At 50.0% G+C, this 26,569-nt stretch overlaps 2 protein-coding genes across 2 annotated transcripts in view; one reads left to right on the top strand and one right to left on the bottom strand.

The window, feature by feature from the left end:
• Positions 1-11,501, top strand: part of rims2b (regulating synaptic membrane exocytosis 2b) — a 28,271-nt gene extending 16,770 nt beyond the window's left edge. The window contains exons 17-30 of the mRNA XM_056583384.1: positions 890-949; positions 1,559-1,696; positions 3,061-3,527; positions 3,701-3,742; positions 3,849-3,887; positions 4,591-4,610; positions 4,808-4,869; positions 5,705-5,836; positions 6,391-6,554; positions 7,107-7,242; positions 7,678-7,790; positions 7,872-7,976; positions 8,525-8,664; positions 11,273-11,501. Of these exons, the coding sequence (XP_056439359.1) occupies positions 890-949; positions 1,559-1,696; positions 3,061-3,527; positions 3,701-3,742; positions 3,849-3,887; positions 4,591-4,610; positions 4,808-4,869; positions 5,705-5,836; positions 6,391-6,554; positions 7,107-7,242; positions 7,678-7,790; positions 7,872-7,976; positions 8,525-8,664; positions 11,273-11,461 (1,807 nt within the window). The 3' untranslated portion in view covers positions 11,462-11,501. The remainder of the gene's footprint in view (positions 1-889; positions 950-1,558; positions 1,697-3,060; positions 3,528-3,700; positions 3,743-3,848; positions 3,888-4,590; positions 4,611-4,807; positions 4,870-5,704; positions 5,837-6,390; positions 6,555-7,106; positions 7,243-7,677; positions 7,791-7,871; positions 7,977-8,524; positions 8,665-11,272) is intronic.
• A 416-nt stretch (positions 11,502-11,917) lies between these two features.
• On the bottom strand, positions 11,918-25,135 carry lrp12 (low density lipoprotein receptor-related protein 12). Its single transcript, XM_056583382.1, has 11 exons — positions 24,176-25,135; positions 23,625-23,681; positions 21,916-22,051; positions 21,053-21,255; positions 19,873-20,126; positions 18,976-19,125; positions 18,069-18,290; positions 16,928-17,194; positions 16,153-16,355; positions 15,922-16,054; positions 11,918-14,981 (listed from the first exon to the last, which is right to left on the bottom strand). Exons 1-11 carry the CDS (start codon positions 24,237-24,239, stop codon positions 14,250-14,252), a joined length of 2,421 nt encoding a protein of 806 aa, XP_056439357.1. The 5' UTR covers positions 24,240-25,135; the 3' UTR covers positions 11,918-14,249.
• Between the last annotated feature and the right edge of the window lie 1,434 nt (positions 25,136-26,569).

Raw genomic sequence — 26,569 nt, 5'->3', positions numbered from 1 at the left:
GACTGTAGCTGTGATAGAGGACAGACTGTAGCTGTGATGGAGGACAGACTGTAGCTGTGATAGAGGACAGACTGTAGCTGTGATAGAGGACAGACTGTGATAAAGGACAGACTGTAGCTGTGATAGAGGACAGATTGTGATAAAGGACAGACTGTGATAAAGGACAGACTGTAGCTGTGATAGAGGACAGACTGTAGCTGTGATAGAGGACAGACTGTAGCTGTGATAGAGGACAGACTGTGAAAAAGGACAGACTGTGATAATGGACAGACTGTGATAAAGGACAGACTGAGGTTGTCTCCCTGAAGATACTCCGCTGGACCTAGCTCCGCCCCCTGGACCCCCCCCATGGTGAACCCTAACTCTGATGACTTCAGGTATGAGAGTCGTCCTGTAAAGTATCACAGTATGTATCACTAGATAGTACTACAGAGTATAGCGGAGTGGGTCATAATGAGAGCGAGAGCTAACATGTATACTAATGACAACGAGCTAATAGGTTAGCGTGTATACTAATGTTAAAGAGCTAATAGGTTAGCGTGTATACTAATGTTAAAGAGCTAACAGGTTAGCGTATGTACTAATGATAAAGAGCTAACAGGTTAGCATGTATACTAATGATAAAGAGCTCACAGGTTAGCATGTATACTTAAAGAGCTAACAGGTTAGCATGTTTATTAATGACAAAGAGCTAACAGGTTAGCATGTATACTAATGATAAAGAGCTAACCGGTTAGCATGTTTATTAATGACAAAGAGCTAACAGGTTAGCGTGTATACTAATGATAAAGAGCTAACAGGTTAGCATGTTTACTAATGACAAAGAGCTAACAGGTTAGCATGTTTACTAATGACAAAGAGCTAACAGGTTAGCATGTCTCGGTTGCAGCCAGGACTTCATCCCTCACTTCCCCTTCGAGCCTGATGCCCTGGACGATGAGCTCGTCAGGTAAACACAGATCTATATCTAATGGTATACAGCTCTATGTATAGATATAAATAGAACAGATCTACATCCATTGATCAACAGATAGAGCAGGTATATTAGTATAGATGTGGTGGTAGAGGACAGGTCTATAGCTATAGATCTATTGGATCTATTAATATAGTGCCAATAGATCTATAGTTATAGATCTCCATCAGGTGGCCAATAGATCTATAGTTATAGATCTATTGGCCACCTTATGGTTGCCCCCTCTGCCAATAGATCTATAGTTATAGATCTATTGGCCACCTTATGGTTGCCCCCTCTGCCAATAGATCTATAGTTATTATAGATCTATTGGATCTATTACTATAGTGCCTATAGATCTTTGGTTATAGATCTAAGGGATCTATTGGATCTATACTATAGTGCCAATAGATCTATAGTTATAGATCTATGTGATCTTTAGCTAAAGATCTATCGGATCTATAACTATAGATCTCTACGTGTCTCAGTAAGGTAAACATGTCCACATGAACATAATCTGTTGACACATGGTTTCCACGGTTGTCATGGCGATGGCTTTGAGGAGGTGCGTGGTTGTCATGGTGATGTAACCCACTATTCCTGCAGAGCAAGCAAAGGGATGGATAGTCATGACAGCTCCGGTCGCTCACGCTCAGTGGACCTGCGGTCTGACCACGCCCCCTCTGCCGTACGCCCCGCCCCCTCTGCCCAACGCTCCGCCCCCTCGTCGCCCGGCCCTGTCAGGTGACAAATCCACCTCATCTGATTGGCTGGAATGTGCTAGGCTGAGTGTATTAATATGTGTGTGTGTGTGTGTGTGTGTGTGTGTGTGTGTGTGTGTGTGTGTGTGTGTGTGTGTGTGTGTGTGTGTGTGTGTGTGTGTATGTGTGTGTGTGCGTCTGTGAGTAGGGCTTTCTCTCCAAATGGGACATCTGGGAGACAGCTGCCCCACGCCCCTTCACAGGTCACATGTATGTAACACACACATACACACACATACACACACACACACACACACACACACACACACACACACACACACACACACACACACACACACACACACACACACACACACAGGCACAGACAGAGAGACACACACACACACACAGGCACAGACAGACAGACAGACAGACAGACAGACAGACAGACAGACAGACAGACAGACAGACATAATACAGCCCGCCCACACCCAAACGAATGTTCATAGAACCAAGTGCCGAGCACACTAGCAATCACTAGGTTGACCCGTTCCCCGTACACAACAAAGATAGCTAGGATAAGATGCTACACAATGCTAAGTTATATTCTTAACTGCTCTCTCTCGCTCTCTCTCTCTCTCTCTCTCTCTCTCTCTCTCTCTCTCTCTCTCTCTCTCTCTCTCTCTCTCTCTCTCTCTCTCTCTCTCTCTCTCTCTCTCTCTCCATCCTTACTCTTCCTTTGTGTCTTTATTCAGACCGAGCTGAATTGTCCGAAGGTTACAACGTTAACAAAGGTTAGAGTTAAATACCCAGTCTAAAGATTTAATCCCAGTCTATAGAGTTATACCCAGTCTATAGAATTAACCACAGTCTAGAGTTAAACCCAGTCTACAGATAAACCCAGTCTATAGTTACGCCCAGTCTATAGTTAAACCCAGTCTATAATTAAAACTAACTAATGTCTCATTACATGTTTCCCTATTGGTCAACAGGAGTTCCACTAGCATCTCATCACAACCAAGCCCCTCCCCCACGCCAAGCCCCTCCCCCAGTCCTTCCTCAGGCTGCTCAGTCGGTCGTTCTAAAAGCCCCTCCCCATCAGGCTCCTGCCCCTCACCAAGCATCTCCCTTCCAACAAGCCCCCCCACCTGTCAATCATCATGGACCACCAGCCATAAGGGTTCAAGGCCCGCCCCCTCCTGCTCCCCCAGTCACTCCAGGCCCCGCCCACGCACAAGGCCCCGCCTCTACACCTGGTCTCCCACACACACCTGGCCCAGCCATGGCCCTCTCAACAGGCCCCACTCCTGCACCTGGCCCCGCCCCTATTACTGGTCCGACCCCTACATCAGGCCCCACCCATTTACCAGACCCCGCCCCTACACCTGTCTCCGCCCCTACCCCAAGCCCCGCCCCTACACCTGTCTCCGCCCCTACCCCAAGCCCCGCCCCTACACCTGTCTCCGCCCCTACCCCAAGCCCCGCCCCTACACCTGTCTCCGCCCCTACCCCAAGCCCCGCCCCTACACCTGTCTCCGCCCCTACCCCAAGCCCCGCCCCTACACCTGTCTCCACCCCTACCCCAAGCCCCACCCCTACACCTGTCTCCGCCCCTACCCCAAGCCCCGCCCCAACACCTGCCCCTACACCAAGCCCCGCCCCTACACCTGTCTCCGCACCAACCCCAAGCCCCGCCCCAATACCTGCCCCTACACCAAGCCCCGCCCCTACACCTGTCTCCGCACCAACCCCTGACCCCGTCCCTAAACCCGACCCCGCCCCTACACCTGGCCCCGCCCCTAAACCCGACCCCGCCCCTACACCATGCCCCGACCCTGCACCTGGCCCCGCCCCTACATCATCCCAGACTTCAGGTTTGTATCTTTACTTATTTAAGTCATCACCAATCTGTCTGTCCATCATCACCAACACAATGACAATAATATTATAGCCTCTGTTTATTTAAACCCGTCTGTCTGCCTGTATTCACCAACCTGTCTGTCTGTCTGTCTGTATTCACCCATCTGTCTGTCTGTCTGTTTGTTAGAGCAAGAGAAACGGCCAACGACCCCAGGAGGATCAAGGAAAGGCAAGTCCGGGGTACTGTCTCTCTAGGGTACTATCTCTCTCCAGGTTATTGTCTCTCCGGGGTACTGTGTCACTAGAGACCAATTGTTTTTTCTCTGCCTGTACAGAGGTCAAATGGGAGGACCAGCAGGCGAAAACAGCCCAAGGTAATGGAACAGACGTGGTAATGGAACAGGTAATGGAACAGACGTGGTAATGGAACAGGTAATGCAACAGACCGTGGTAAGGGAACAGGTAAGGGAACAGGTAAGGGAACAGACGTGGTAAGGGAACAGGTAATGGAACAGACCGTGGTAAGGGAACCGGTAATGGAACAGACGTGGTAAGGGAACAGGTAAGGGAACAGACTGTAGTAAGGGAACAGGTAATGGAGCAGACCGTGGTAAGGGAACAGGTAATGGAACAGACCGTAGTAAGGGAACAGGTAAGGGAACAGACTGTAGTAAGGGAACAGGTAATGGAGCAGACCGTGGTAAGGGAACAGGTAATGGAGCAGACCGTGGTAAGGGAACAGGTAATGGAACAGACCGTGGTAAGGGAACAGGTAAGGGAACAGGTAAGGGAACAGACCGTGGTAAGGGAACAGGTAAGGGAACAGACCGTGGTAAGGGAACAGGTAAGGGAACAGGTAAGGGAACAGGTAATGGAGCAGACCGTGGTAAGGGAACAGGTAAGGGAACAGACTGTAGTAAGGGAACAGGTAATGGAGCAGACCGTGGTAAGGGAACAGGTAAGGGAACAGCCCATGGTAAGGGAACAGCCCACAGTGTACATCGGTACAGATGTCATTTTTGAAACATAAATCCTTGTAATGGTAGATTGACATTTGCTCTCTGTCTCATTCTCCAGTTGGAGTCCTTCCGGCTAAGGTGAGTCATATATATATATGTGTGTATACATTTCATAGATAGAAGATGTTTAATTGATTTGATGCGTACATTTATTCAACATATATATTTATGTTTCAAATATATATATTTTATGCGTACATATATTTGGTAGATATGATATATTTTATATATTTATTCTATATTTGACCCGTTTATGGTACTGTATCCTCACTCAGGCATCAGAGGGCGACGTATCGTCTGGAGCCACCGGGGGCAGCGAGGCGTCCGACACCATCAGGTGATACCTCCACTTTAACCCCACCGTATCAGGTGATACCTCCACCCTAACCCCACCCCACCGTATCAGGTGATACCTCCACCCTAACCTCACCCTGCCAACCCCACCTCACCGCTTAAGGTGATACCTCCACCCTAACCCCACCCTACCAACCCCACCTCACCGTATCAGGTGATACCTCCACCCTAACCCCACCTCACCGTATCAGGTGATACCTCCACCCTAACCCCACCTCACCGTATCAGGTGATACCTCCACCCTAACCTCACCGTATCAGGTGATACCTCCACCCTAACCCCACCTCACCGTATCAGGTCATACCTCCACCCTAACCCCACCTCACCGTATCAGGTGATACCTCCACCCTAACCCCACCTCACTGTATCAGGTGATACCTCCACCTTAACCCCACCTCACTGTATCAGGTGATACCTCCACCCTAACCTCACCTCACCGTATCAGGTGATACCTCCACCTTAACCCCACCTCACTGTATCAGGTGATACCTCCACCCTAACCCCACCCTGCTAACCCCAACTCACCGCTTAAGGTGATACCTCCACCCTAAGCCCACCTCACTGTATCAGGGGATACCTCCACCCTAACCCCAACCTGCTAACCCCACCCTAACAGTGACGCTAGTATGTTAGCATGTCATTTGATTCTTAGTCTGGTGTGTAGCTACATTAGCATGTTAGCCTTTAACTTGATTCTTAGCATGGATCTCAGTAACATTAGCATGTTAGCATTAGTAATTTGGCTGCAAGTATTTTCAATTTTCATTCTTTTCGTTTTGTGTCTCCATGCATGCTCCTTTACTATTGGCTGAATCCAGCAGCTCTGAGGCCCCTCAGGGCCAATCGGAAGACAGCGCGGGGGCGGGGTCAGACGGGGAGAGCAGACCGTCCCTAGAGAAGGGGGAGTCACTGGAGGGGGAGGACACGGAGGAGGAGCCAGAGAAGCCCAAGTAAGAGACAGGATTTTAAACTGTCAGACTAGTCTGGATTACACTGGATTAGATTCGATTACAATGGATTAGTTTAGTTTGGACCGCAATAGTTTAGAAAAGACTGGATTAATTCTGACTGGATTAGACTATTAGATAAAATGACACTGGATTAGTTTAGTTCAGACTGGATTCGTTTGGATTAGACTGGATTAGTTTAGTTCAGACTGGATTCGTTTGGATTAGACTGGATTAGTTTAGATTAGACTGGATTAGTTCAGATTAGACTGGATTAGTTTAAATTAGACTGGATTAGTTTAAATTAGACTGGATTAGTTTAGATTGGACTGGATTAGTTCAGATTAGACTGGATTAGTTTAGATTAGACTAGATTAGTTTAGACTGTATTATTTTAGTTTAGGCTGGATTGGTTAAAATTCGACTGGATTAGTTCAGACTGGATTAATTTAATTTAGACTGTATTAGTTTAGATTAGACTAGACTGGATTAGACTGGATTAGACTGGATTAGACTGGATTAGACTGGGTTCATGCCCCTCCCTGCGTGACCTCCAGGGCCCCGCCCCCCAAGGCGCCCGCCGCGGCGGGGGAGATCTGCTCTCTGGGGAGGAGGGACGACGATGATGACGATGAGAAGAAGAGGAGGTCGAGCCTGGGCGCCCGGATGATGGGGATGGTGGGCTTGGGGAAGAAGAGCTCCTCCCAGCCCAACCCAGAGGGTGAGTGCACCGCTTCAGACCGGTCCAAACCCGTTCACACTGGTCCAAACCCGTTCAGCCCGGTCAAAACCCTCTCAGACTGGTCCAAACCCGTTCAGACCAGTCCAAACCCGTTCAGACTGGTCCAAACCTGTTCAGACCGGTCCAAACCTTCTCAGACTGGTCCAAACCCGTTCAGACCAGTCCAAACCCTTTCAGACAAGGACAAATAAAACCAGATACATATGGTTTAAACCAGTTGGTCTGGAGAGGAACAGAACACCTCACAGTGTAAAGTACTGTTAACCAGTGTAAACCAGTGTACAGCAGTGTAAACATGTTTAAAGCAGTGTAAACCAGTGTAAACCCGTGTACAGCAGTGTAAACATGTTTAAAGCAGTGTAAAGCACTGTAAATCAGTTTAATGCCCTGTAAACCAGTGTAAACCAGTGTAAACCAGTTTACAGCAGTGTAAAGCAGTGTAAAGCAGTCTAAACCAGTGTAAACCAGTTGAATGCAGTGTAAACCAGTGTGGACTAGTGTAAAGCAGTGTGAACCGGTTTGAACTGACAGAGGAGGAGAAGAAGAAGAAGGTGATCCGGCTGCCGGTGCAGCGCAGCGTGGAGACGGGGCTGGCGGTGGACTTCAGGGCGCGCTTCACCAGACAGCCCAGCAGGGACCTGGACGCTGAGGAGCCCACGCCCGGAGCGTAGGGCCCCACACACACACACACACACACACACACACACACACGCACAGACATGCACACACACACACACATGCACACACACACACACACACACACAGACACGCACACACAGACAGACATGCACACAGACACGCACACACAGACATGCACACACACACACACACAGACAGACAGACACAGACACGCACACACACACATACAGACATGCACACACACACACACACACACACACAGACAAAGACACACACACACACACACACACACAGACATGCACAAACACAAACAAACACACGGACAGACACACACACACACACACGCACGTAGACACACACACACACACACACACACACACACACACACACACACACACACACACACACACACACACACACACACACACACACACACACTCTGACCTCTCCTGTGTTGTGATAGGCTGATCTTCCCGGGGGTGAAGCTGGCTTCTGATAGGCTGTTTAATGGCTTCCTGGATGGGCTTGGCCCCGCCCAGTTGGCTGGGCGCCAGACCCTGGCCACGCCTGCAATGGGTCAGTCCATATACACTCGGGAATCACACTGTGCAGTGTGGCAACGCGGTTGCTGATGAGTGTGATGTCACTTCCTGTCAGGTGACATCCAGATCGGGATGGTGTACAGGAAGGAACGTCTGGACGTGGAGGTGATCCGAGCCAGGGGGCTTGTGGGTAAACAGGGGACCAAGAACAACGTCCCAGGTACACCACTTAAAGGTCGTAGCAGCGATGCTAGGCCGAAACATAAACTATCACATTCGTCTGATCTGTCCACACGATCCGCTAGCTGCCCGCCCCATGAGCAGGCCGTCAAAAAAACACGTCTCTGTAGGCAGCCTATGCTCCGAGATCGCACACAAAAACAAGTGGTACAACCAACCACTCAAAACCAAAATAAATAGTGTTCCAACCAATCACTGACCAGGGGTGGGTGTTGTGGGGTTTTGCGTTCATGATAGTTTTGACTGGATGGACGAAACGTGGGAGGGCTGATACAACCTTTAACTACTAAATAACTAAATAATAATCATCAAAACGTTTTTTGTTGATTCAGCCAGATGGTGAAATGGCCCTAGCCCATGTTCTATCTGCTTGTTTTCCTCTGGTTGTTTGGTCGTACCGCGGCTGAGAGGAACCAGTGAGAGCCACCCCCTGTCAGTCACCTGTTCCTGTTACCCATAATGCCCCACGACGTGAAAACAAAAGTAGTTCAAACAAATAAAAATGAGTGACGGAGCGAATCTGTGCAGCTCCGTACGTGAAGGTGTACCTGGTGGACAACGGGAAGTGTGTCCTGAAGCGTCGCACGCGCCTGGCGAGGAAGTCACCCGACCCGCTGTACCAGCAGCAGCTGCAGTTCGAGGACACGCCGGAGGGCAAGGTGCTGCAGGTACCTCCTCTCTACTGTAACCCCTCAACACGCTCTACTGTAACCCCTCAACACGCTCTACTGTAACCCCTCAACACGCTCTACTGTAACCCCTCAACACGCTCTACTGTAACCCCTCAACACGCTCTACTGTAACCCCTCAACACGCTCTACTGTAACCCCTCAACACGCTCTACTGTAACCCCTCAACACGCTCTACTGTAACCCCTCAACACGCTGTACTGTAACCCCTCAACACGCCCTACTGTAACCCCTCAACACGCCGTACTGTAACCCCTCAACACGCTCTACTGTAACCCCTCAACACGCTGTACTGTAACCCCTCAACACGCTGTACTGTAACCCCTCAACACGCCCTACTGTAACCCCTCAACACGCTCTACTGTAACCCCTCAACACGCTGTACTGTAACCCCTCAACACGCTGTACTGTAACCCCTCAACACGCTGTACTGTAACCCCTCAACACGCTGTACTGTAACCCCTCAACACGCTGTACTGTAACCCCTCAACACGCTCTACTGTAACCCCTCAACACGCTGTACTGTAACCCCTCAACACGCTCTACTGTAACCCCTCAACACGCTGTACTGTAACCCCTCAACACGCTCTACTGTAACCCCTCAACACGCTGTACTGTAACCCCTCAACACGCTGTACTGTAACCCCTCAACACGCTGTACTGTAACCCCTCAACACGCTGTACTGTAACCCCTCAACACGCTCTACTGTAACCCCTCAACACGCTGTACTGTAACCCCTCAACACGCTGTACTGTAACAGTAGGGCGTACTGAACAGCTCTACTGTAACCCCTCAACACGCTGTACTGTAACCCCTCAACACGCTGTACTGTAACCCCTCAACACGCTGTAACCCCTCAACACGCTGTACTGTAACCCCTCAACACGCTGTACTGTAACAGTAGGGCGTACTGAACAGCTCTACTGTTACACCGTTACACGCTGTACTGTAACCCCTCAACACGCTCTACTGTAACCCCTCAACACGCTCTACTGTAACCCCTCAACACGCTCTACTGTAACCCCTCAACACGCTGTACTGTAACAGTAGGGCGTACTGAACAGCTCTACTGTAACCCCTCAACACGCTGTAACCCCTCAACACGCTGTACTGTAACAGTAGGGCGTACTGAACAGCTCTACTGTAACCCCTCAACACGCCCTACTGTAACAGTAGGGCGTACTGAACAGCTCTACTGTTACACCGTTACACCACTACCCTCCGGTATCTCTCGCTCTCCGTCCCTCTCTGCCTGTTTCTCTCTCAGGGTTCCCATCTTGCTTCCGGCGCAATTGACTTTCTACACTGACGCACGTGTCGTTGCTTGTTTGCAACTGGCGCAGAGTGCTCTTTTCCCTCCACCGCCACGCGCCTGTAAATTAGGGAATGATCTTGCGCCCCAAGGCGCGGTTCGGCGAAAGGAGGAGGCGTGTTCTGGCGCAAACGTTCCCTGGTGCTATTTTGTAGTTTCAGAAAACAATTGCACCACAAACCAGGAAATACTTGGTTTAAAGTGCGTTGTTCAGATGCTATTTTAAGGGCGCATGCATAATGTTGCTTGTGCACCTCGCGCATACACTTTACTTCTCTCAATCTACCTAGCCACACATTCTTGGTAAATTATTTGGGAAAGAACAGCTGATGCAGCGGTAATAAGTTGTACTTTTAATTCAATGCATCTGCAAACACCGTACAGCAAACACATATTCTTGACACAGACATCGTGTACAAGCCCATAACTTTTAGGATTGATGAGTATATGATCGTGAGAAAACATTGCTTTACCGCGAGTGAGTGTTGAAAAGAATGAAAGAATGCGGGTGCGCATGTGTGTATGTGTAAACAAACGAATGGAAGCGGGCGCGCGTGTGTGCGTCCATCTGTATAGACACACGCAAACTAAACACGTAACGCATAATACAGTCCATGGCAATGTATGCTAACGGGGGACACATGCATATTGGGAACACAAGTCGATAACGATAATGCATACAATACTGGTAGGAAACGATGTTTGTTAATGTATTGCGTATATCTCCAAATAGAACCACAGTTACCGCATATCATAGGCCTATGTTTGTTAAGTTTTCTTTGCCGAAATTAATTTGAGGACTCACTGTTTCTGAAGTTGTGGAAGAAAACGCTATTCCATGTGTGAAGTAGGCCATATTATTTGGCCATAAACTGAGCCATTTGAAGTTTGAAATTCATGTGCTCGTGCATCTGTTTCATCGGAGACTGCAAACGTCAAAATATCAACTCGTCCGATTCAAATGCGCTCGTGGCTCTTAAAGCAGATGGGAGATGGCACTCTCATTGGTTTATTGCACGTTACGCCCAAACCACACCTACGGGTAATTAAGCTACTTCAGACCAACCCTTTTTAGATTTGCGCCGGGTGCAAGAGTCATTTATGCGCCGGTAAAATAGCAACATCGCCATAGAACCGCCCACAAAGCTACTTGCGCTTGGTGCTTCTCACTTGCATTTCAGACCATTAAACTCGGGCCCTAAACGTGTACTTCTGCCTGTCTCTCTCTGCCTGTCTCTCTCCAAACCTGTCTCTCTCTGCCTGTCTCTCTCTAGATTATCGTGTGGGGAGACTACGGTCGAATGGATCACAAATCCTTTATGGGAGCTGCTCAGATCCTATTGGACGATCTGGACCTATCCCAGATGGTGATTGGTTGGTTCAAATTGTTCCCGCCCACGTCGTTGATTGACCCTGCTTTGGCCCCGCTGACCAACAGTGAGACAGAGGGTGCTAAGAAGTAGCTCCGCCCAATATCAGCATGCCAACCAATCAGCACATCACGACTCCACCGCTGGTTGCTGGGGCAACAGAACGTCCCCTCTGATGATTGGTGGAAGAAGGATTGTAACTCATAACATGTCATAACATACAGCGAGCTAAACCATAACACTCCAATACTTTAGTTTAATAAAGTCAGAGTAACAGACCTTTATTTTATTGCATCCTGAACAGAAATGTCCCCAGAAATATGCTTTTGAATTGTTTTCAGAATAAAATGCATAACTATTCTGTGTGGTTAGTTCATGTGTGTTGACACTCACACAAACACACACTTTAAATATCGATTTTCAAGCATAATTGTTTTTGTCTGGATTTGTATTTGATTGAATGCTTGATTATGTAGTTTCATTAACTAACATGCAATCAAGGCTAGCAAACGTACTTCAAATGAGGATTCATGGTCAACTACAGCGATGTTTATCTGTTTGAGGTCAGAATAGAATTTAAACATATATACATGTACTATAAATAAGTGCTTATATCAATATATGCTATAGATACATGTTAAATGCATGCTATAGCAAAAACGTGTTTTTCATATTTAGACCGACTAAAAAGTAGCCAGTACGCCCAGATCGAGAGTCACAGCATCACATGAACATCACCTGTTGTTCCGGAGGGAGCCCCCTCCCCCTCCACCTGAGAAGCGGTCTTCTTGTGTCCGGGACTGGCGGCCTCTAGTGGTGAGGTGTCAGGTTACAGCGCGCTGAATCCCCGACGGAGGAGGAGCTGCGGTGGACCGGAAGTACTAGGACCGGACGTACTTTCACATCGAGGGACGAGATTCCCTGATGGCTTTATGAATGTATTCGGTTATTTAGTCTGTAAAACTAAAACTAGTTATTGTTACAGAAAAATATATCTAGGTATTTATTTACATCTCGCTATACATATAGCTGAAGTTTATATTTTCTATGCTGATTTGATTACAACAAACTACACGTCAACTACGTCATTCATACATGCTACACACGCACACTACACTGTCTACACACGCACACTACACTGTCTACACACTACACTACACTGTAGTGCACACTATCATAGCATGGCGACGCCTGCAGGTTTGAGTTAAAGGCTAATTAAAGACTAGTAAGAGACTTGTTTAAGGCGTCAGGTGTCAGTTTGACGTCAGGGTCACTTAGCGTTTGTTGGTGTTCAGCAGGAATGCATCGGATGTCAGGTCTGCCTATTATGGGATGGCTCATAGGATAGCGTCTATGGTGATGGTTCTATTATGGGATGGCTCATACGATAGGTCTATGGTTATGGTTATATTACGGGATGGTTCTTATGATGGGTTCTATTGTGATGTCTCCATGGTGATAGGTTGAGTTGGACCAATCAGAGGGTTTGTTCAGCACCTTTAATCATACTGTACATCATAACAACACTAAGAGGGACATGCAGTTTACACAACAAACCATAATAAATACACAACTAACCGCACAAATAAATAGATTCACCTGCATGCTCCAGGAACCACCCCTGGTACTCCACCCGTACCAAACACCACCCATCGTACCGAATCCACCCGAAGCGCCACCCACCGTACCAACACCACCCACCGTACCTACAGCACCCGCTGCTCCACCCGTACCAACACCACCCACCGTACCTACAGCAACCGCTGCTCCACCCGAAGCACCACCCATCGTACCAACACCCCCCACCGCACCAATTCCAGCCGAAGCACCAACCGCAGTGACACCACCCGCGTCGACACCACCCACTGTACTGTACCACCACCCACTGTACCGTAACACCATCACTGTACCTTAACACCACCCACTGTATCGCAGCACCGCCCGTACCAACACCGTCCACTGTATCGCAACACCACCCACTGTACCGTAACACCACCCACTGTACCGTAACACCACCCACTGCTCCAACCGTACCAACACCACCCACTGTATCGCAGCACCACCCGTACCAACACCACCCATCATCTCATCTCATCTCATCTTCATCCGCTTATCCGGGGTCGGGTCGCGGGTGGAGCAGCTCAAGCAGGGGGCCCCAGACTTCCCTTTCCAACACCACCCTCTGTACCGTAACACCACCCACTATACCGTAACACCACCCACTGCTCCAACCGTACCAACACCACCCACTGTATCGCAGCACCACCCGTACCAAAACCACCCACTCTACCCGCAGCACCACAATGCTGTATTCTTGTTATGTGTCAGTTCCTGGTTTCAGGGGGCGTGTCCCTTAGAGTAGGACCTCTTCCATTGGTTCAACCTAGAATACTGGGCGAGTCTTAGAGAAGAGGGGGCGTGTCTTAGACAATAGGCCCTCCTATTGGTCCCCGTAGTCAGTAGAAAATAACAACGTGTGGTCCACGTTGTCAGAGCTGTGATAATGTCCAGTGACCCCTGACCCCCAGCCCAATGTGAGAGTTCACCTAGCCGTCAGGTGACATGTTCTGTTAGCTTGGTAAGCGTCCTGGTTAGCACGCCGGTATTAGCCTGTCTAGCGGGGAACGTCCTGATTAACATCCTGTTTAGCGTTTAGCGTTTTAGTGTCCTGGTTAGCGGGCCTGGTTAGCGGTAGTGGTTAGCGTCCTGGTTAGCGTTAGCATCCTGTCATTGTTATTTTCCTGGTAAGCGTTAGCATCCTGGTAAGCGTTTTTGTTAGCGGTTAGCATCCTAGTTATCATCCTGGTTAGCGATTAGCATCCTGTTGAGCGTCCTGTTCGGCAGTGGGGGTTCTCGTTAGCGGTAGCGTTAGCGGCTAGCGTTAGCAGAGCAGCAGCAGCTCGTCGTCGCTGCTCTCCGTCTTCCCGCCGCCGCCCCCGCCGCCCTCCAGGCAGGCGGCGGGGATCTGGGCGGTGTGCACCATCCCGCAGTGTTCGCACGGCCCGTCGCCGTGGTAACCCTCTCCGTGGTAGCCCTCGCCGTAGTAGTCGTCTCCGCCGCCGCGGTGATGGCGGAGGGCGCGGCCCGAGGCCAGGGCGGAGGGGGAGGAGTCGGGGATGAGCAGCTCCACGTCCTCCTCGTCCTCCTCCTCCTCGTCCTGCGCCTCCTGCTGCCGGAGGCCGCCGCCGCGCCGCGGGAGGAGCAGCGCCAGGAGGCGGAGCCCGCGGGCCAGCCGGCCCAGGGTGGAGCGGCCGGGCGCCGGGGGGGCCGGCGGGGGCTGGGGCAGGGGCGGGGGGGCGGGCTCCGTCACCACGGAGACCACCGCCTCCACGGCGCCGGGGGGAGGGGCCTTGCGGGGCAGCAGGGAGAGAGCTCCGCCCTCGGCCCCGGCGGGGGAGGGGGGGGAGGGCTCCTCGGCGCGGGCCCCGCCCCCCTCCTGCGGGGGGTGGGGGGGGTCGGCCGACACCAGGGGCAGCGAGCCGGAGCGCCGCGAGCGCGACGACCAGAAGAGCCCCCGCCACAGGCTGCCGTGGCGACCGGAGGACGGGAGGCGCAGCGAGGTGAAGCCCAGCTGGGAGCGCACCGCCAGACGCAGGTTCTCCAGCACCGACGCCTAGCAACCAGGGGCCACCAGGGGGTTACCACGACGACCACCGTACACACGATATACACACTGCCGTTCCAAAGTGGGGGGTCACCCAGACTGTTACAGCGCTAGGTTTCTAATTAGCCTCTACACACGATTAGCTCAGCAGTGTAGCATTAGAACACAGAAGTGATGGGATTGTTTTGGTATATACGACCCATGACATGAAATACACAAGATAACACTGTTTTTATTCGCGCGACGCGACGACTGTCACGCGCGCTCCCCGTTACCGTATTGGGATTTTTGCCAAATATCCCGAAGCGCCATCTAAGGCGGCTCACGTGTAGCATATACTAAATACATATATGTAAGGGATAATGTATAGAACGCCGGTCATTGTCGAGAAAATAAGCCCCGACAGGGCGAACAGGACACCGACGCGCAGCGGAGGTGCCTTGCTTCGCCATGAAGGGGCTTATTTTTCGAGAATGACCGGCAAAGTTCTATACATTATCCCGCTTATTACACGGCTACTTCCCTAAACGAAAAACAATTTATTTACAATGTAATTGTTACCAGCATTCATAGTGTTGATCAGCAGAGAAATAGTCCGCCCAAGACGTTGACTTCGTCGCTTAGCAACCGACAGCGCTTGGGTTGATACATATCCCGCTTATTACATTGACAAGTTACCGGACTACGTGCGGAGTGATACGAAAGGCAAAAAGTCCTTTTGTTTACCTTGACAGCGGTCATTATTCATCCGTTGCCAATGAATTATCCAAAAATAATTGACCGCCGGAAGTTGTGAAGTGCCCATGCAAGTGAACGGAACATTGAAAAGACCCGTGTAATAAATATATATATATATGTATCCCAGTAACAATCTGCCGTTTCCTGCCATTGACCCCGTTAACCACATCTAGGCGGCACTTGTGATTGGTTGAGCCTGGTGTGAACTCACCTGGCTCCCAGAGCAGACGGGGAAGTCCTCCACAGGGGGGATGAGGCCCTGGGCGATCAGCTGACCGTAGGAGGGAGGAGCCTCCCTCCTCAGTAGCTCCGCCTCCACGCGGGACAGCTGCGTTTCAAACGACCTGTCGACCAATCGCACGTCAGTCTTGACCGGGGCGACGGCCTGCGTTGGAACGTACTTGTGTGCATGTGTGCGTGTGTGCCCGGGGGCGTGGCCTACCTGCGTTCGAACATGCGCAGCGAGTACAGCTTGCAGGTGCAGCCCAGGGCGATGACCAGCAGCAGGCCGCAGACCAGGCTGCCGATGACGGCGGCCGTGATGACCCGCGTGGGGACCACCACCGGGCAGCTCTCCTCGTCACTGCCGTCCCCACAGTCGTCCTGGGCGTCGCACACCCACGACTCAAACACACAGCGGTTGTTCTGCAGCACAACCACACACACACACAACGGCCATCAGGGATCAGGGGGGGGGGGGGGGGAAGAGAGAGAGAGAGAGAGAGAGAGAGAGAGAGAGAGAGAGAGAGAGAGAGAGAGAGAGAGAGAGAGAGAGAGAGAGAGAGAGAGAGAGAGAGAGAGAGAGAGAGAGAGAGAGAGAGAGAGAGAGAGAGAGAGAGAGAGAGAGAGAGAGAGAGAGAGAGAGAGAGAGAGAGACTCCGTCAGTCAGAGACAGACAGACGGACAGAGACAGACAGTCAGTCAGTCAGACAGACCGACAGAGTCAGTCAGAGACAGACAGACAGAGTCAGTCAGAGACAGACAGAGTCAGTCAGAGACAGACAGACAGACAGACAGACAGACAGACAGACAGACAGTCAGACAGTCAGTCAGTCAGAGACAGACAGACAGACAGACAGACAGACAGACAGACAGACAGACAGACAGACAGACAGACAGACAGACAGACAGACAGACAGACAGACAGACAGACAGACAGACAGTCAGTCAGTCAGTCAGAGTCAGTCAGAGACAGACAGTCAGTCAGTCAGTCAGACCTTGCAGTGGAAGTTCCCCGGCTGGCAGAAGTAGCAGTTCTTCTCGTCGGAGCCGTTGGGGCAGCGGTTCTGGTAGTTGCAGCGGTCCGAGCGGGGGTAGCAGGCCCCGTGGCGGGAGCAGGGGAACTCCTCCTCCTGGCACGACGAGCAGTTGAGCTCGTCCCGCCCGTTGGGGCAGTGCCAGTAGCCGTCGCAGCGCTGGGCCTCCGAGTAGCAGCCCCAGTCACCCCCGCACGGCACCTCCCAGGGCAGGCAGAAGCCCTCCACCTGTTACCACGGGGACACACTGTTACCATGGGGACACACTGTAACCACGGAGACACACTGTAACCACGGGGACACACTGTAACCACGGGGACACACTGTAACCACGGAGACACACTGTTACCAGATCACAGCCTGTTACCACGGGGACACACTGTTACCATGGGGACACACTGTAACCACGGAGACACACTGTAACCACGGAGACACACTGTAACCACGGGGACACAATGTAACCACGGAGACACACTGTAACCATGGAGACACACTGTAACCACGGAGACACACTGTAACCACGGAGACACACTGTAACCACGGAGACACACTGTTACCACAGGGACACACTGTAACCACGGAGACACACTGTTACCACAGAGTCACAGCCTGTTACCACGGGGACACACTGTTACCACGGAGACACAGCCTGTTACCACGGGGACACACTGCTACCATGGAGACACACTGTTACCACGGAGACACACTGTTACCATGGGAACACACTGTTACCACGGAGACACTGTTACCACGGGGACACACTGTAACCACGGGGACACACTGTTACCACGGGGACACACTGTTACCACGGGGACACACTGTTACCACGGGGACACACTGTTACCACGGAGACACACTGTTACCACGGAGACACACTGTAACCACGGAGACACACTGTTACCACGGAGACACAGTTACCATGGAGACACACTGTTAGCACGGAGACAAGGCCCGTCACCACGGAGACAGGGCCCGTCACCACGGATACACACTGTTATCACGGATACACACTGTTACCACAGAGACACAGGCCGTTACCACAGAGACACGCTGATACCACGGAGACACAGCACGTTACCACGGAGACCGATGAGAGACAGACCTGGTAGGTTGCGTTGAAGCCCCGGGCGGCGTTGATCTTGTCGGCGTAGAAGTGCACCCGGAGGCGCCCGGAGGTGGAAACCACGACGACGGGCGCCCGCGAGTCGAAGGCGGTGAGGACGCGCAGCAGGCGGCGCGGCGCCTCCGTCAGCCCGTCGTACACCTTCACGTAGTCGCCGTAGCCCGTCCCGTCCAGCTTCAGGTCGGTGAAGCGCAGCACCACCTGCACACAGCACCGCCTTAGTGATCAACACCACCTTCATACAGCACCACCCTAATGACCAACACCACCTTCATGACAAACACCTCCACACAGCACCGCCTTAATGACCAACACCACCGTCCACCCTAATGACCAACACCTCAACCTGCACACAGCACCACCTTAATGAACAACACCACCTCCACCCTAATGACCAACACCACCTTAATGAACGACACCGCCTTAAACATCTCCACCTGCACACAGCACCACCTTAATGAACAACTCCACCGCCACCCTAATGAACAACACCACCTTAAACACCTCCACCTGCACACAGCACCACCTTAATGAACAACACCGCCTTAATGAACAACACCGCCTTAATGACTAACACCACCACCCTACACACTACTTCCAGCTTAATACCTTCATGTGGTACCAACTTCGGTGCTAGCCTACCTCTGTAGAGCGGTAGGGCCGTGCTAGCCTACCTCTGTAGCGGTAGCACAGGGCTAGCCTACCGCTATAGCGGTAGCACAGGGCTAGCCTACCTCTGTAGAGTGTAGCACAGTGCTAGTTTACCTCTGTAGAGCGTAGCACAGGGCTAGCCTACCTCTGTAGCGGTATCACAGGGCTAGCCTACCTCTGTAGCGGTAGCACAGGGCTAGCCTACCTCTGTAGCGGTAGCACAGGGCTAGCCTACCTTCCTGGTGTCCCCGGTGTCGATGATCCAGGTGCAGTTGCTGCCGGGCGGGTAGAAGTCCGGGTAGTTGGGCGAGTTGAAGGAGCCGTAGAAGTTCTTCAGGTGCTCTCCACACGTCGGGACGTCGCAGTCGATCTCATCCCCCAGGTCCTGCAGCACATGGGTTAGCACCAGGGCTAGGTTAGCATATGTTAGCATTAGGGCTAGGTTAACATAGATTGGCATTAGGGCTAGGATAGCATTAGGGCTAGGAAAGCATTAGGGCTAGGAAAGCTTGGTTTATTGAAGGAAATGTCATGAAAAGTTTGCCGTCCTTCTTGGATGGCAAACTTGGACGTCGTACAATGTTGCTCTTTGTTCATTGTGTGGCGTTCTTCTTTTTCCTTGGGTTTATTAGCAGGCTACACTGTGTGGGGCTGCCATGAGTTCACGATGCTTACATAGCTACTGCGGCTATCGCCATCCGGCTTAAACCCCGCCCAACCATAAGGGTAACGTCGGCGCTGGAAACGCGAGCTGTCACTGAGCTGGGCGATACCGAACCCTGGCTACTGGGCTAAGTGGCGGAGTTTAACCCTGAGGTGAGGTTAAGGCTGTGGTCAGGTTAAGGCTGTGGTCAGGTTAATCCTGAAGGGAGGTTAAGGCTGTGGTCAGGTTAAGGCTGTGCTAAGGTTAACCCTGAGGGGAGGTTAAGGCTGTGGTCAGGTTAAGGCTGTGCTAAGGTTAATCCTGAGGGGAGGTTAAGGCTGTGTTCAGGTTAAGGCTGTGCTAAGGTTAATCCTGAGGGGAGGTTAAGGCTGTGTTCAGGTTAAGGCTGTGCTAAGGTTAACCCTGAGGGGAGGTTAAGGCTGTGTTCAGGTTAAGGCTGTGCTCAGGTTAATCCTGAGGGGTGGGTACCTGGCAGTCGATGCTGCCGTCGCACTTGAGTGCGTGGGGCAGGCAGGTGTAGACGCGGGTGTAGCGCGACAGGCAGGGGAACTGGTTGAAGGCGCAGGGCTGGAAGGAGAAGGCGGCGGCGGGCGGGCCGCAGCGCTCCTCGTCCGACCGGTCGCCGCACTCGTCCATGTTGTTGCAGCGCCAGCTCTCCGGCACGCACTTCCCGTTGGAGCAGTGGAACTGGCCCGGCTCGCAGCCCGCCGCCTCCGCACGGCCTGGGAACACACGGGGAACACGCCGTTAACCAGGACTAACTAACCCAGGACACACGGGTTAACACACCGTTAACTAGAACTAACTAACTAACTCAGGACACACGGGTTAACACACTGTTAACTAGGACTAACTAACTAACTCAGGACACACGGGGTAACACACCGTTAACTAGGACTAACTAACTAACCAAGGACACACGGGTTAACACACTGTTAACTAGGACTAACTAACCCAGGACACACGGGTTGACACACTGTTAACTAGGACTAACTAACTAACCCAGGACACACGGGTTAACACACCGTTAACTAGGACTAAACTAACCCAGGACACACGGGTTAACACACCGTTAACTAGGATTAACTAACCCAGGACACACGGGTTAACACACCGTTAACTAGGACTAACTAACCCAGGACACACAGGTTAACACACCGTTAACTAGGACTAACTAACTAACCCAGGACACACAGGGAACACACCGTTAACTAGGACTAACTAACTAACCCAGGACACATGGGTTAACTAGGACCAACTAACCCTGGACACACGGGTTACTAGAACTAACTAATCCTGGACACACAGGTTAACGCACCGTTCCTAGGAATACCTAACCCTGGACTAACTAATGTTAACTGACTGGTGATGTACGCCAGCCTGAAGCACTAATAGACACTGGTTAACTAACTAGTTCCTAACTGGTGTTAACTGACCGGTGATGTAGGACTAATATACACTAGTTGACTAACTAGGGTAAACTAACTAGGGTTAACTAACCGGTGATGTAGGACAGCCTGAAGCCCTAATAACCACTGATTAACTAACTAGTTGACCAACTAGGGTTAACTCACCGGTGATGTAGGACAGCCTGAAGCAATAATAACCACTGATTACCTAACTAGTTGACTAACTAGGGTTAACTCACCGGTGATGTAGGACAGCCTGAAGCCCTTGGCGGCCTGCGCGCGGTCAGAGTGGAAGTGCAGCCAGACGTGGTCCTGGGTGGAGATGTAGGGGGCAGGCAGCGCAGAGCCGCAGGCCCGGTAGCCCTCCAGGCTCCGGTAGCTGCCGATGGACAGCCAGTCCAGAGCGCAGTGCTGGGAGCCCTGCAGCTCAAAGTCCTGGAAGCTACAGGGGGCCGAGAGAGAGGGTCACTAACCAGGGAGAGGGTCACTAACCAGAGAGAGAGGGTCACTAACCAGGGAGAGAGGGTCACTGACCCAGGAGACAGAGAGAGGGGGTCACTAACCGGAGGAGAGGGTCACTAACCAGAGAGAGAGGGTCACTAACCAGAGAGAGAGGGTCACTAACCAGAGGAGAGAGGGTCACTAACCAGAGAGAGAGGGTCACTAACCAGAGACCAGAGGAACAGAGTCGCTAACCAGAGGGGGGGGGGCGGGAGAGAGAGAGAGAGACTGACACAGGAGAGAGGTGTGTACCTGACGGTGCAGGTGTGTGTCTGACCCGACGGTGCAGGTGTGTGTCTGACCTGACGGTGCAGGTGTGTGTCTGACCCGACGGTGCAGGTGTGTGTCTGACCTGACGGTGCAGGTGTGTGTCAGACCTGATGGTGCAGGTGTGTGTCTGACCTGACGGTGCAGGTGTGTGTCTGACCCGACGGTGCAGGTGTGTGTCTGACCTGACGGTGCAGGTGTGTGTCAGCCCTGACGGTGCAGGTGTGTGTCTGACCTGACGGTGCAGGTGTGTGTCTGACCCGACGGTGCAGGTGTGTGTCAGCCCTGACGGTGCAGGTGTGTGTCTGACCTGACGGTGCAGGTGTGGTTGTACCTGAGGGTGATGATGTCACCAGGCTTGCCCCTGATGTTCCAGCTGCAGTTGAGGGTGGAGGGGTACTGGAAGGGCCAGCCGGGGCTGGTGATCACGCCACTGGACGCCCGCACCAGCTCCGCTACGTCACCACACGCTACAGGACATTAGGAGACACTTTAGTGTTTAGCTACGTCACCACGCTAACAGGACATTAGGAGACACTTTAGTGTTTAGCTACGTCACCACACACTAACAGGACATTAGGAGGACACTTTAGTGTTTAGCTACGTCACCACACGCTACAGGACATTAGGAGACACTTTAGTGTTTAGCTACGTCACCACACTAACAGGACATTAGGAGACACTTTAGTGTTTAGCTACGTCACCACACACTAACAGTACATTAGGAGGACACTTTAGTGTTTAGCTACGTCGCCACATGCTACAGGACATTAGGAGACACTTTAGTGTTTAGCTACGTCACCACAAGCTACAGGACATTAGGAGACACTTTAGTGTTTAGCTACGTCGCCACACGCTACAGGACATTAGGAGACACTTTAGTGTTTAGCTACGTCACCACACTAACAGGACATTAGGAGACACTTTAGTGTTTAGCTACGTCACCACACACTAACAGTACATTTGGAGGACACTTTAGTGTTTAGCTACGTCGCCACATGCTACAGGACATTAGGAGACACTTTAGTGTTTAGCTACGTCACCACAAGCTACAGGACATTAGGAGACACTTTAGTGTTTAGCTACGTCGCCACACGCTACAGGACATTAGGAGACACTTTAGTGTTTAGCTACGTCACCACAAGCTACAGGACATTAGGAGACACTTTAGTGTTTAGCTACGTCACCACACGCTACAGGACATTACGAGGACACTTTAGCGTTTAGCTACGTCACCACTCTAACAGGACATTAGGAGACACTTTAGTGTTTAGCTACGTCACCACACGCTACAGCACATTAGGAGGACACTTTATATTAGTTATCATTTATTATATTAACTGTTTTATTCATTTTTTATATTCATTATTTGTCGTCACGTTATTAACATTAATGTACCCTTATTTGAACTGTTGGTATGAACTGTTGTTTTGTACGGTTATAATCGTTCAGGTGATGAACTGTTATAACAAGAAAGGATGTTGTAAATGTTATATTATCACAGTTCTTAATTTTTGCGTTATTAACTGTTAAGTAATGAGCAGCTATGTTATAACTGTTATGAACTGTTGTAACTGATATGACACATAAATATATTGGTTATAAATGTTATGATACACCAATGATGAACTCTTGGGTTATTAACTGTTAGGTAATGAACTGTTATGTTACAAACCGTCAACGGTTATAGTACGAACTGTTATGTTATATTGACTGTAATAAACAACTGTTACAACTGTTGCGTTCTGAGCTGATCTGGACTGTTATGAACTTTTACATAATCAAGTGTTATAATATGACCAGTTATGATATGACCTATTATGATGTGACCTGTTTTATGATGAACTGTTATGATAACAATTGTTTTGATATGAACGGTTATATAATGAACGGTTAGGATATGACCCGTTATATGATGAACTGTTAGATGATGAACTGTTAGATGATGAACTGTTAGATGATGAACGGTTAGATGATGAACTGTTATTGGACAAAAATGTATATGATGAACTGTTATATGATGAACTGTTATGAAATAGCCACCATTGGAGATTCCGGACACATAGACGTTGTCGCTCCTTTGGGGATCAGCAAGACAACCTGGAGACAGAGAAGCAGTACAGTGTGAGAGAGAGTGTGTGTTTGTGTGGACCTTCCCTGTTGGCATGTTGCAACAAGGCTCACATGAGGCAGACATGCTCACTGTGGTAAGGGGGAAGAGGCTAATAGGTAAGCTAGCTGGGATTGGATAGAATAAACTAACAGATATGCTAACTGTGTTGAGGTGGACAAAACTAGCAGGTATGCTTACTGACGCTAACTGAAGCTATAAGGGTACACCAACTCAAGACCCGGGTATGATAACCATTGAAGGAGAAGACATGTAATATAAAAAAAAAATACAATATGAAATATACATTACAATAAAATACAAAATACACAGAAGCTCGAGACCACTGGGATGGGACGAATAATGAGATGAGCTGTATTATGGACTACTAGTCTACTAGATATATATAACGTATGTAAATAAGAGGTGTATCATGGAATACTAGTCTACTAGTTATTCATAACATATGTAATGATGCACTCACCAGTAACTAAGAGGAGGTGGAAACACAGCCATGGGTTCATGGTTCTACTGGGTTTGCCGGCCATGACCCAGTACGGACCCGACAACAGACCAACGCAAACCGGCTCACACTCCTCAGCCGTCCATCACCACAGCTCTCCAGAAAATAGACAGAGCCGAGGTCTGGTCTGTTACTAACTAGAGGGTCACGACTAGTTTCTGGTCTGTTATTAACTAGAGGGTACCCGGCACCGACTAGTTTCTGGTCTGTTTCTAACTAGAGGGTCCGGACTAGTTACTGCTGTTACTAACTAGAGGGTCCAGACTAGTTCCTGGTCTGTTATTAACTAGAGGGTACCGACTAGTTCCTGGTCTGTTATTAACTAGAGGGTACCGACTAGTTCCTGGTCTGTTATTAACTAGAGGGTACCGACTAGTTCCTGGTCTTTTACTAACTAGAGGGTACGGACTAGTGTCTTGTCTATTACTAACTAGAAGGTACCGACTAGTTCCTGGTTAACTAAAGTAACGGAATGCTTTCCCATTCTCCAACACAATGAGCTTCCATGTAGCCGTTAGCTGCGACGCAAGCTTTGGTTCCTTTGTGCCGATGCCGTCAGTCAGCCAACATGTCGGGTTCTCTCCAGCGCTCCGGATCGATCAGGACGGTCTCCGGGTCGATCAGGACGGGATCGATAACGGACAGGTTATGTAGTATTAAAGGCTGGTCTCGGGAGGATATGTCAGGTTAGCTCGCTAGCTGAAGCACAGCGGCTAGGCTAACCAGCTAACTACTATCGTTCAACATCTCTGATGCGGCATCATGTTCCATGATCGACGATCTATCCTGATATCCTATCGTATCCAGTATCGATTAGCCGATCAAACCAGGCGATCAGTTCATCCCTCCTGTCCAAAGTCAAACAGATAGCGGATCCTCCGGTCCAGCTGCTGCTGCCTTGTTGTGGTGTTGTGGTGTGTGTGTGTGTGTGTGTGTGTGTGTGTGTGTGTGTGTGTGTGTGTGTGTGTGTGTGTGTGTGCGGGCGCGCGTCCGTGTGTGCGTGTGTGTGTGTATTGGAGGAAGGCTACATATATTTCTATATATAATAATTTAAACCTTTTATTTATGATTTATTTATGGATGTATTATAGAGGTTTAATTAATGTAATCTCAATGTTCGACGTAAATTAATAAAGTTTAGTCAATGTTACAAATATGAAATATGATGTTCTATTGTTCTATAAATAAGAATATATTTCATATTATAAATATTTTTTACTATGTGTTAGTATTACTAATAAATTAATGTATCGATAGAAGTAAAAAATAAATAAATGAGTTCTATATTACATATATAATATATAATGTATTATAGTGTATATAATATATAGTCCTTACTGTACCGATGTCGATATTTTGTTTCCCCTCTTCTGATAAATGTAATTAACTTACTGTAAGTCGCTTTTGATTAAAGCGTCTCCTAAATGTTAATATAGAGCCTTAGAAATCTGTTATATTTTCTCCCAAATTCCGTTTTTTCGTAAATTATTTTCAGAATTCTGTGTTTTACGATGTGTGCCAATTATATCATCAGAAAGTCTACTAATGTGAATTAAGAATACGTTGACAATTTAATAAGATATGGCAGTACATGATGCACACAGCATTGCACTATTTGGATCTTCGATAGTTCGCTAGATGGAGGCAGACAGCTGCTGGTAGCATCGCGATATTTCACCACCATAGTTGGCTAGATGGAGAGGCAGACAGCTGCTGGCAGCATCGCGATATTTCACCACCATAGTTCGCTAGATGGAGAGGCAAACAGCCGCTGGCAGCATCGCGATATTTCACAACGACGATGTTTAGAGGGTCTTCTGAATCTAGAGAACAGTTCTCTGTTGAACACTGAGGTGAGTTTAGAGGACCTTCTGGAGAACAGTTCTCTTTTGAACACTTAGGTGAGTTTAGAGGACATTCTGGAGAACAGTTCTCTTTTGAACACTGAGGTGAGTTTAGAGGACATTCTGTAGAACACTGAGGTTGAGTCTCTTCTCTTTCTAAGGGACGTCAGACTCGGGGCCACATAGTCCTGAACAAAGTCTTGAGTCAGCGGATCGCTGCGATAGTGACGGAGGTCTGAGGAGGTGTTGTTACATGGAGCTGTTCCTGGTCCTTCACATGGGGGGGTGGAGGTATGACCGAGGGGTGGGGGAGGTATGACTGAGGTATGGAGGAGGTGAGGGGTGGAGGAGGTATGACTGAGGGGTGGAGGAGGTATGACTGAGGCATGGGAGAGGGGTGGAGGAGGTGAGGGGTGGAGGGGGTATGCGTGAGGGTGGAGGAGATGAGAGGTGGGGGGGTATTGGTGATGGAGGTATGACTGAGGGGTGGGGGTGGTATGGGTGGGGGTGG

This window comes from Gadus chalcogrammus, chromosome 22 (assembly GCF_026213295.1).
Source record: "Gadus chalcogrammus isolate NIFS_2021 chromosome 22, NIFS_Gcha_1.0, whole genome shotgun sequence".
NCBI lineage: Eukaryota > Metazoa > Chordata > Actinopteri > Gadiformes > Gadidae > Gadus > Gadus chalcogrammus.
This window is presented reverse-complemented; position numbering and strand designations above follow the sequence as displayed.

Excerpts from the sequence above, each read along its gene's own strand:
- lrp12 (XM_056583382.1), bottom strand. The coding sequence starts at position 24,239 with ATGGCCGGCAAACCCAGTAGAACCATGAACCCATGGCTGTGTTTCCAC. Across the intron at positions 17,195-18,068 it reads GCTTCAACGCAACCTACCAG|GTGGAGGGCTTCTGCCTGCC; the intron begins GTCTGTCTCTCA and ends CCGTGGTAACAG. Across the intron at positions 16,356-16,927 it reads CGGGGAACTTCCACTGCAAG|AACAACCGCTGTGTGTTTGA; the intron begins GTCTGACTGACT and ends GTTGTGCTGCAG.